The following is an 11,366-nucleotide window of genomic DNA, read 5'->3' as shown; positions in this document are numbered from 1 at the left end:
GCTCCCCTTTCCCACTGGGAAGCCATTCCCTGCCTCCTGTCCCTCCAAGTCCGTGTGAGAAGGAATCTGCAGGACAATCTCCACGGATTTCCGGAGGCAATCCCTGGGCTGGCTCTGGCACATCCCGCATCCCCGTGGCTCCATCCACGCGCTCCGGAGGCTCTGCCCTCATCCCAGCCCCTCTGAGGGGTCTCTGCCCACCCCCCACGAGCTCTCCCGAGGCTCCTCACCCCAGGCAGCACATCCGCTGCCTCCAGCGCTCCCATCCCGCCGGGAATTCCGCCGGGGCCGCTTCGGTCTGTAACCTGTTCTCCTCCTTATCTCTCTCCCTTATCACCCCTCTCTCCCAGGATATCCCGGGTGTAAGTATGTGCTCGCTCGGGCTTTCACCCTCACCTCGCAGGGCCTCGATTGTCTGGTTTCAATGGAGCCCGAAACGCTGGAAAGGCAAAGTGCCTCTGGAGCGGGGCCCTGCGGAACCCGATCCTCCCAAATGCACTAATTAGAGCTAAAAGAGGAGCTTTTACCCCGCTGCTTTTTTCCCCTCCCGGATTAATTGAAACAAAGCTCGGCTCTCTCCGAGGTGGTGTTTGTTGACAGGGGTGGGGACAGTGCCGAGCTCTCCTTTCCCTTCCTTTCACTCCTAATCCTGGGACCGGCTTCCAAGCCCTCGCTTATCCCAAGGCTGCGCTCGGAGAAGTGAAACCGGGGAGCTGCGCAGCCCAACCCGAATCCTGCAGGATTTTCTGTCCTGTAGCTGAATTCGTGGATGGTATTTAATAGCTTCCACCTTCACGTGGTGTCTGGAGATTCCAGATGCTCCCAGACTTTACCAGGCCTTACCTCTGTGGTGCTCCCAGTTATCCCGAGGCTCTGCTCAGGGAAAAAAAAAACCTGTGGATCTGCACAGCCCAACCCGAATCCTGCAGGATTTTGAGTCCTGGAGGCAACTTGATTAATTAATAATATTTAATAGCTCAGCGCTTGCACCTTCACGTGGCGTCTGGAGATCCCAGCAGCTCCCGTCCTTCCCAGACTTTACCTCTGTGGGTTTGTTAATGGTGTTCCCAGTTATCCCAAGGCTCTGCTCGGAGAAATGAAACTGGGGAGCTGCACAGCCCAACCCGAATCCTGCAGGATTTTGAGTCCTGTAGGCAACTTAATTAATGAAGAATAATTAACAGCTGAGTTCTTGCACCTTCATGATGTGTCTGGAGGTGCCAGCAGCTCCCAGATGCTTCCAGACTTCACCAGGGATTGCAGCTGGAGCCCTGATCCCACAAAAAACTCTGCGGGTTTTTTGTGGGATCAGGGCTCCAGCTGCAATCCCTTGCCATCCTGATCCGGAGGTTTATCCATCCAGCTCTTCCCCAATCATCCAAACACATCCCAAGGTTTTCTTGCATGGAATGTGCCTTGCTCCCGAAACATTCCATGGACCCGAGCAGGTCCCACGGGATGGGAGATGGAAAAGCTCTTAGGGCAGGGGAGGTTCTGCTCTAAATTCCCGGTGTGTGGAAGGGCTGGAGAGGGACAGGAAGAGCTTTCCAAAGGTACAGGGTGACTTCCAGCACCTCTGATGTCCCTCTGGAAACTGGGAGAGCTCCCAGCTCTCCTGGGGAAGGGCTTGGAGATCTCCTGGAGCTGTTTGGAGCTGTTTATCCCAAAATCCATGATAGCAAGACCTGGGCGACTCCAAACTCCACTTCCCATTGGCACAGTCGCTCCCTGGTTCTCCTGGAGGAGCAGCTGCCAACCTGCTCCAGCTGAAAAATAGGGAAAACCAAAAAAAATCCCAATTTTGGTGGCTGGAAGTGCTCCAAGCTCTCCTGTTCCTGTTGGGAGATCCCGAGTCTCTGGGCACTGGTAACTCCAGTCAATTCCCCTTTGGGATGAAGTTGTTATCCCAGATTCCAGTTCCGAGCTGGGTGTTTTTTGGGAACATTTCAGATTCCCCGTGGCTCTTTCTAGGAGGGCTGGAGCCTGGAAAAGCTTGGAATTTTTGATGGTGTCCAATAAGTTTGCAGAGGTTTGGGTTGTGCTCAGTTGACTCCAGAGCCTCGGGATGGTCCAGTGCCAGCTTCCCAGGGATTATCAGCGCCGTGTCCCTGGCACTTCAAAGCTTCATTTAGGTCCCCAAAGCCAAAACCTGGGATTATGGGATGCATCCAAAGCCCTCAGCCTCTGCCAGATCTGATTTACCCGGAAAGTCGTTTACAAACTGGGATCATTTGGGAGAGCTGAGCCCCTGCAGGTTGGATTTTGGGAGGTTGTGCCTTCAGGAGCTGCGAGAAGGTTGATCCTGGTGGGATTTTTTCCCTTCCCAGCACCCTTGGAGCATATCCCAAGCCCTCTTCCCCCCCAAAATACGGATCTGGGAATGCAGGAGTGCATGAAACCCCCCTCTGCCAGCTTTGCATGTGGGGTCCCCTCCCACCTCCTGCTCTGCTGGGCTCTGGATTTATGGAGACCTCCTTCCAAACAGCTGGGTTCCTTCCCGGGATGGAAATTATCCCGTGTTCCATTTAATGGAAATGATCTCTATGGATATGATTTATATATTGTATTTGTTGGGAAAAACGAGATGGCAGACGGTGTCCCTGCCCACGGCACGGGGCTGGAAATGGATGGGATTTAAGGTCCCTTCCAACCCAAACATGCCCAGATTCCCGGGAATATTTTGTAATGTTTAAAATTCACAACTCCAGACCTTCCCAGCTGCGTCTCGTGCGCGCGAGGCACCTTTTTCAACAAAACCCCGTAATTCTGTGGATTCCGGGCTGATTTTTAAATTTCCTCCTCAAATTCCATCACCGCTGCAGAAGGTGACATGGGGACGGAGAAATCCCTGCTTGGAAGGGGGAGGATTTAGGATTTCCTGCATTTGGGAATTAGGGAGAGACCCCAAAGCGGCGTCGATTGGGATCGGAGGGGTTCGAAGCCTGAAAAACGCCCCAAAAATTGGTGTAGATCCTTGAAATTCCACATCCTCCTCTCTGAGCGCTGGACACCCCCAATCCCTGCTCCATAACCTCTCTGTGCTCCGTGCAGGATGCGGGACACCAGCAGGAAAAACAACGTTTTCGCCCAATTCCGGAAAAACGAGCGGGACAAGCAGAAGTTGATCGACACCGTGGCCAAGCAGCTGCGCGGCCTCATCAACAGCCACCACTCCTGAGGGACTCGGGATCCCCTTCCCGCAGCCTGGCCCTCGGGAATCTCGCTCCGAGAGCAGATTTGTATTTTTTTATTCACCCGGAAAGTCTCGGCGGAGCCTCCCCCTGACGGCAAAACGCTCCCGGTGGAACGGTCCCAGGAAAAGAGGTGGTGGCAGGAGTCTCCTGGATCAACTCCTATTTTCAGGGGTTTAGAGAGTGATGGGAATTCTTGGAGCCTGGGAGAGAAGTCCACACCCAGACTGGGGTTGTTTTTTTTTTTTGTCGAAGCCAAATTGAAGGGATCGTCCCGCCTTCCTTCTGTTAATTTATTCCCTTGGAAAACACAAGAATCTGGGAAGAGCCATGGGTTTGGGTTCTTCTCCTGGGCAGGGGGAAGGGGGTCACCCTGAGTGTGTCCTGTGGTTTGGATTTAGGTAGGAAAAAGGGATTTCCCAGGGTTTTTTCTCCTCTTTTCCCGCTCCATGGGCTGATTTCCGTGTTAGGCTGCAAATCCCTGGAATCATGACCCTTTCCTGTGTGTCCATAACCACCCCTGAGCTCCACTCCGGGACCTGCCAGGGGGTTGGGATCATGGAGAAGGGTTTGGAGCTGCCTCCTTGATCAGATTTGGGAAGGGAGAGCCAAAAGGATAAACTGGGAATGTGTCCTGTGGCACCGCTCCGGGGCTGGGATGCTGCTGGACACATCCATGGATGGAGGAGCGGGAATGGGGGGAGGGCACACTGAGGTCTCCTGGTGTCCAGGAGGGGATTTTTTTCCTCTCTTTTCCATGCTGGTGTCCCATTTTCCCTCTCCTCCTGATGGTTCCGTGGGGAAATCTTCTCTCGGTCGCCCTGGTTGGAGCTGGGCCGGTGGGAATCTCCTGGAGGCAGTGGGAGATTCCCCAGGGAGCAGCGCTGCTCCAAAGTGCCTGTGGACAAAATTCCCACTGTCCCGAAGATGCCCAGAGATCCTCTGCTCAAACCAGGCAGTTTTGGGGAGGAGGGAAACGCCACCACCGGGATTTAATCCCAGGATTCAGGTTCCAGAGGGGGATTTTCGCCCTCCTCATCTCGTTAACCCGTCTGGCTCTAATTCCCGGCATTATCCAGCCACATTCCCAAACCCTTGAGGGGAATTCTGATCTCCCCGGTGGTTGTCGCAGCCCTGGAAGTGCTGCTCCTGTGCCCATTCCCGACCCTCTGGATGCACCGAGGGAATGAGGTTTGCCCTTCCCTCCTTGTTCCTTGGTTTCCATTTGGAGAAGGTTCGTGTGGCTCCATCCCAAAATTAAACAGGAACGCGGTTGGGAATGACCCCCTGGAGCCCTTGGCCCGTGCCGGCCATCTCCAGCTGCAGGGACCAAGGGATTCTTTTCATTAATAAGAGGGAAAATGTAAAATTCCTTTGGTTTTGGAGGGGGACGGGAGGTGAATCCCTTGTGAGCTCCTCTTTGAGGGATGTGGAAGAGGAATGAAGGGAACAGCAGCAGGTGAAGGAAGGTTGGAGTCAGTGTGGCCAGAAAAGGATCGGCTTTGGAGACACCTCTGGACATGACCCAGAGGGACAAGGGATGGGAATTCCGGGAGTGGGATGAAGGGAGAAGGAGCAGAAACCCCGGGACACAGGGAAGGGATTTTGTGCTGCCATCCTGAAATTCCACTTTTCACTCCATGAGGTATTCCCAATAAAATCCTCCACAGAGCCGAGGCAAGGCCTCATTTCAGGTGCTCCAGGCAGCTCCCACCCTTCCCAAATCCACGCTGGGCTCCCCTTCCCATCTCCCTGAGCTGTAATCCCAAGAGCAGCGACCTGGGAAGGGTTTCCTCGCTCCTTCAGGCTCTTCTTGGAGAGGCCAGGATCGGGATCCCCCAAACCGGCTCCTGGCGCTCGGGATTTGCTGCTGGGAAAGTCAAATCCAGCCAAGGGAGAGCTTCAGGGAGTTCCTGATCTCGGGAGGTCAAGAGCCGGAACCGCAAGTCAGAGCCCGGGATGAAAAATGGGATTTTGGGACTCTGGTCCCAATTAACTTTTTGTTCGGAGAGATGCGGCTCCATCCCGTCCAAATAAAACGAATCTTTTAAACAGATTGCCCAAAAAGCCCCTGGAAGACATCCCAAACCCCCTCCCAGTCTGTTCCTAATGATGGGTGTCCTCCGACACGGATGGAAGTGCTTAGGAGGGAAAAGTCGCCGCTGGGAATTTAAAAAGGGGGGGGATGTGGGAAACAGGGGCAGGACCCGAATCCGAGATTTCCAACTCCCCAAAATAAATAACGCTGCTCTAACACCTCGCTCCACATCCACTGAACATTCCTTAGTGGGGCTGGGTTGTTTTTTTTTTTAAAGAAAATTGGATTATCCCGTCGTTTTTCCAGGGTCCAGCAAATATTTTCCAGCTTCCAGTGGGAAGAAAAATCATATTAACACCAAAAAAAAAAAAAAAAAAAGACAAATTTGGCTTCCCGAGAAGCTTCTTTCCTTCTTCATCATCTTCAGGCATTCCAGGAGTTGGGAATAACCCTGTATGAGGTGTCCAGAGTGGGAATGCGCAGCCCAAGCCATCCGTAGGGTGTTCTGTAGGAGCCCTTTCTGTAGGGAAGGAGGAGTTTTCCTGGGATTTTTGGGTATTCCTGAGACTGGAGCCGGATGCTCCCAGTGATTTTTGCACTTTGTTCCAGATCCAATCCCAACTCCCGCTCAGATGGGGATGGCAGGAGTTGGGATGGTGCTGGTTTGGGGTTGTTTTCTCCCAAATTGGGGAAGGTGGAATTTTGGGCAGGACTGTGGGAAGGGTCATGGTGGCCCCAAATTCCTTGGAAGGTGCTGGGGCGGAGCCAGGGCCACTGCTGCTCTCACATCCCTCGTGCTGAAGTTTTGGGATCAAATTCCAACCGGAATCCAAATCCCAGGCGGAGATTCCTCCCCCTTGGGTGTTCCCTGCCTCCATCGGGTTTTTCCCGTTACTTCTGGGTCGGGTTTGGTGCTTTTGTGGATCATGGAAGGGTTTGGAGCATCCGAACACCGTCCCATGCTCCGGTTGGATTTGTGTCTCACCCCTGGGGCTTTTGGGATCTCTGTCCCGGTTTTCCTACAATTCCATGGGGTCTGGAGAGCCCTCGTATCCCCCCCAGCACGATTCCGTGTTTATCCCACTGCTGGCAGCTCCCAGGGAGCACAACTCCCATAAATCCCATCCCCAGTGGTGCAGGATGCACTGGGAACGCTGTGGGTCGGAGGGAAGCGACCCCAGCGCACCGGGATTGGCCGGGATTCACCCCAAAAGCACCGGGATGGAGGGGGGGGAGCTCAGGGGGGGCTTTGCTTCACCCCAAAGCTGCTGCTCCAATCTCCAGCCCCTCTCTTGCCCCCAGGGCTGGGTTTGGGAAGCTTTTCCCAGAGCTGGGATCCATCCCCACCTGCAGCTCCCCAAAAATTCCATGGGCAGCTCATTCTGGAACCCTGACAGTGCCCAGCTGCTCCCTGCCTTGGCTCATCCCTCGGATTTTGTTTTGCCAGGAAAACCCCCCACACTCCCATCCCATATCCCATCCCACGTCCCATCCCGTCCCTTCCTGTCCACCGGCTGCCGGGGTTGCCTTTTCCCATTCATTTTGGGGCGGAAGGACCTGATTTTGGGAACTGAGGTGGTGAAAACAGCTTTTTTTGCACAAGTCGTTGCACAATAAGGGGGAAATTTAGCAATTAGGTTTAACTTTAAAGGGAATTTTGTTGGTTTTTTTTTCCTTAAAACTCACTAGCAGAGCTACTGATTCCGAGAGGAAAAAGAGCTGGAATGGTCGGAGAAAGGACTGCATGGTTTACAGGTTCTGTTCTGTTAGAAATTAGCATGTTGGACATTTATCCTGGTGTAATTCCAATTAAACAAATACAGCATTTAACTGTTTCATTAATGCCTCCCGCGGCTCTGTGCATCCCTGTGAAAAAACCCGACCCCTAAATCCCATCAGTGATAAAATCCGACATCTCCTTTGGACACCTGGCTGCTGGACACAGCCGGATTTGTGGGGGATCCGAGGGGAAGAAAATCCCTGGATGGGCGTTGGATCCCACCCTCCCTCATTGCCCTGAGCGGAAGCCAAGTTTTGACCAAATTTGGGGGGATTTTAATTGGTTTCTATCAAAAAATTCCTCCCTGGGAGGGTGGGGAGGGGCTGGGCTGGAATTGCCAGAGCAGCTGGGGCTGCCCCTGGATCCCTGGGAATGTCCAAGGCCAGGCTGGACATTGGGGCTTGGATCCAGCTGGGATGGTGGGAGGTGTCCCTGCCCATGGATGGGGTGGGATTTAAGGTCCCTTCCCACCCAAACCATTCCAGGATCCTGGAGCTGCTGGGAACACCGGGATGGGGGGAATTTGGGGGTCCTGCCCCCCCTGGGAAGGGCGATGGGGATGTTCCATGGAAGGGCTCAGGCAGATGATGTGGGTTTTGTGGAGGATGAAGGATTTAGGGAATACCCGTGGGCTGGGATAGCAAAGAATCCTGGATTGTACTCCACGAGTTTCTCTAAATCCCATTTTTAAGCTGTTTATCCCTTCTGGTTTCTGGCAGATGCTGGGGCAGGGATTCCCAGGTGTTGATTTGGAGCAGTGGGAAGGAAAACATTCCCTGGAGCTGTTGGTGACTCCACCTCTCCAGGGGCCTTTCCCCACAAGAGAGGGAAGGAGGAGGGTGGGGACCCCACCGGATTTAACCAGGATATTCCTGGTGTTTCCTGGTAATGGCCACCATGGAGCAAAGGGAAAATTCCATCTCCTCCACAGCAGCTCCAGGGAGGACCTAAAATTCCAGGAAACCCCCCAGTGCCTGGGTTAAGGAGCTGTGTGTTACCCCATCCCCTTCTCCGGGTGGATTTTGGGAGCTGGGCCGTGCCAGGAGCAACCTGGATGCTCCGGGTGTGCTCCAGGTGGGAGATGGAGATGTCCTGCAGTGGGGTGGGATGTGGCCGGTGCCGTGGGAGCCTGGTGGGAGATGGTGGGAAGGGATCTCGGATCGCCCTGGATCAGTGGATCTGGGATCATCCTGGACCATTGGATCTGGGATCATCCTGGACCAATGGATCTGGGATCATCCTGGACCAGTGGATCTGGGATCATCCTGGACCAGTGGATCTCGGATCATCCTGGATCAATGGATCTGGGATCATACTGGACCAGTGGATCTTAGACCTTCCCGGATCAGGGAGTGCAGCACCGGGTGGCTTTTGGGGCAGGGATTTGGGATGCTGCAGTGGCCCCGATGTCACCCTGGGTGTGGCCAGGCCCTAAATCGGTGCCCGGAGCGGGGTCAAACCTCCCCAGGGCCCTGTGGCTCCCCGAGGTCCCTCGTCCGGCTCGGCCACCAGCGCTGTCCCCCCTCGTGTCCTCGGGACACCCCCAGCCCGGCACCGAGCCGTCATTCCCGCCCCGGGATGCGTTGCCAGCCCGGTTTTCATCAAATCACAGAATCACGGAATATCCTGGTTGGACAGGGACCACCCAGTCCAGCTCCTGGCCCTGCCCAGGACACCCCAAGCACCCCACAAGCCGCCCCAAGCAGGGAGCTTTCTCTTTCCTCCTGATTTTCTCCGAGCCAGGTGAGACAAACATTTTCCAGCAGCTGCTCCCGAGCGTTCGTTTCCTGCTGTCTCTGTCCCTTCTTGCCCTCACCTCGGTTCACCTCCTCACCTCCTTCCTGATGGGATCGGCTGAGGCTGCAGGGAGGCAGAGCTGTCGGGTGAGTCTGACTCCATGGGATTTGCCTCCTCCCGGGAGCCCCAGGAACGGGGCAGGAGAAGGTTTGGGACCAGGAGATGCCCGTGGGGTCGCTTTCCCATCGTGTCCCATGGATCAGGTGGGATCTTCGGAAGGAATTCCTGGCTGGGCTGGAATTGCCAGAGCAGCTGGGGCTGCCCCTGGATCCCTGGCAGTGCCCAAGGCCAGGCTGGACACTGGGGCTTGGATCCACCTGGGATGGTGGGAGGTGTCCCTGCCCATGGATGGGGTGGGACGGGATGGACTTCATTCTGTGATTCCATGATTTCTTTTGCCACGGCTCCAAAAACTCCTGCAATGAACTGCCAGCCCCGGGAGCCGGGAAGGAGGGGGCAGGTGGATGCTGGAGCGGGAGCACCGAAGTTCCCAGGAGTGAGGAGTCTGAGGGAAAGGTGGCAGCAGGAAGCTGATAAGGGCCAGCTGTCACCACTTGCCCGCAGAGCGCAGGTGAAGGAGGCTGTGGGAGCAGATAAATGTGAGAAGGGAGAGGAGCAGATCGGAGATAGCGCGGCTTGTGATAAGGAGGGAGATAAGGCGGGGAGGCTGGAGGGGATCCATGAGGTGCAGGGTGAGAAATGCGGGCACGGGAGGTGGAGCAGCCGGATCCGGGATGGGAAACTGGCTCACGGGAATGCCGGGAGAGGGTGAGGATGGTCCAGCCGGGTGGCACCGAAGGTGAGGGTGGTGGGGGCAAAATCAGGATGGGACTGCTCGGGATAAACAGGACTTCTCCTCCTGCCGTCCCCAGCGTTTCCCGGTGCATCCCAGGTGGGAATGGGCCGCATTCCTGCCGGAGAGCCCCTCCATCCCGCGCCCCACGTGCCTCCAGCCGCGCTAATTGCATTCCGTGGGCCACTAATTGGATGAGCGCTCCCGAGCGCCATGGATCAAAGGCGGGAGCCCATCCATATCTGCCCGGCCCTGGATGCGATTAGCCGGGAGAAGGCATCCATCACCGCCGCCCCTCCCTGACCCAGCGGGGCCCAGCGCAGGTTCCGAGCCCGCGCTGGTGGCGGCCAAATGGGATTTGCTCCCCGAAAGGTTCAGGAATGACAAATGACGGCGGTGCCGCGTCTGCCGGGCGCTCATTCATCTCCCGGGACGGAGGCGCTGCCCCGGGACGCGGAGCTGCCTGCGGGGACCATCGCTCACTGTCACCGGGACGTGTGAAGTGTTAAAGACCCCCCGGCGGGGCACGGGGCGCTCGTTTGTATTCATTAGCCACCGGCTGCAGATGTCGGCTCCAGCTCCGAGGGGCTCCGAGCCGCTCCTCCGCTCCCTCGCGGGTCTCGGCCAAGTGGTGGCACCTCGTTTCTCCTCCCCTGGCGGCCCCGGGCACTTGTTGCTGCCACGGGAGGAGCGTGGTCCTGTTTGTCCTCCATCCCGAGGGGCCAGGCAGCTGCTGCGAGGTCCTGGGGAGAGCCGGGACTTCTCTTTTCCCTCTCTTTGGCCTCGGGCTGTGCAGAGCTCGGGGTGCTCCATCCCCATCCCACCACCACCGTCTGCTCCTCTGGGAATGTTTCCCTGTGCCAAAACCCCGTTTGGCTCCTCTCCTCCTCAAATCCTCCTCAACTCCTCGGCTCTGACCTTTCCCTCGGCCCCACCAGGCTCTTCCAAGCCCAAGCCATGGGTTTTCCAGGGCAGGGCCCGGGGTGTGACTGGATCTCCAGGCGCGTTCCTGTTCCCGTCCGTCCGATGAAGGACGGGCAGCAGCCTCCAGGCTGTCCTGTTGGGACAGGTCTTCCCTCTTTCCCTGCCTCTGGCTCTTCCCTTCTCCACAGGATCGTGATTCAGACCAGGAGGAACCCACAGAAAAGGGGAAAATTGACTTTTGGGTGAATATCCTTAATATTGCCCACTCGGAGGGATGGAGCCTCTGCCAAGGAATGGCTGCTCCTCCCTCAGCATTCCCAAGCCCGCGTGAAGCCGGGATTTTTCCTTGCTGGGGCACAGCTTTGGGGCTTTCTGAGGCAGTGGGGTTCACTTCATAGGGAGTGATCATGGGAACCTCAGATCTGTCGCCCAGATTGGCTTTTGGTGGGAATCAGACACCCCCATGGGCTGGAGAGAGGAAGATCCTGGCTGAGGTTCCCCGGGATTGAGATGTGAGAGAACTTTATCCCGGTCTTTTCCTGCCCTTGGCTCCACTGGAATAGGAGGCAGCAGAAAGTTGTGGGAAGAGCCTGAGCAGCGGCTGACTCGGTGCCCCTGGATTGGATCTGTGGCTGTTGGAGGTGGAAATTCCCAGCTGGAATTTCCTCGGTGGAAATTTCCTTGCTTCTGGCCCCGGCATCGCAGCCTGGGCTCTGAAACCTCTCCAGTGCCTCTTTCTGGGAACAGACTGGGATAAGTCTGGGATAAGTCCCCTTAAATCCATCTGCTCTGAGGGCAGGATGTAGGGACAGGCCGGAAAAGTGGGATTTTGGGGCAGAGCAT

General features: G+C 56.1%; 1 protein-coding gene across 1 annotated transcript in view; it reads left to right on the top strand.

The window, feature by feature from the left end:
• EXOC6B (exocyst complex component 6B) overlaps positions 1 to 3,178 on the top strand; it is a 252,425-nt gene extending 249,247 nt beyond the window's left edge. The window contains exon 15 of the mRNA XM_042021952.1: positions 3,052 to 3,178. Within this exon, the coding sequence (XP_041877886.1) occupies positions 3,052 to 3,178 (127 nt within the window). The remainder of the gene's footprint in view (positions 1 to 3,051) is intronic.
• Positions 3,179 to 11,366: the final 8,188 nt, after the last annotated feature.

The sequence above is a fragment of the Corvus kubaryi genome, unplaced genomic scaffold (assembly GCF_017639235.1).
Source record: "Corvus kubaryi isolate FWS band 111438036 unplaced genomic scaffold, C.kubaryi_AGA036_p1.0 37182, whole genome shotgun sequence".
Lineage (NCBI taxonomy): Eukaryota > Metazoa > Chordata > Aves > Passeriformes > Corvidae > Corvus > Corvus kubaryi.
This window is presented reverse-complemented; position numbering and strand designations above follow the sequence as displayed.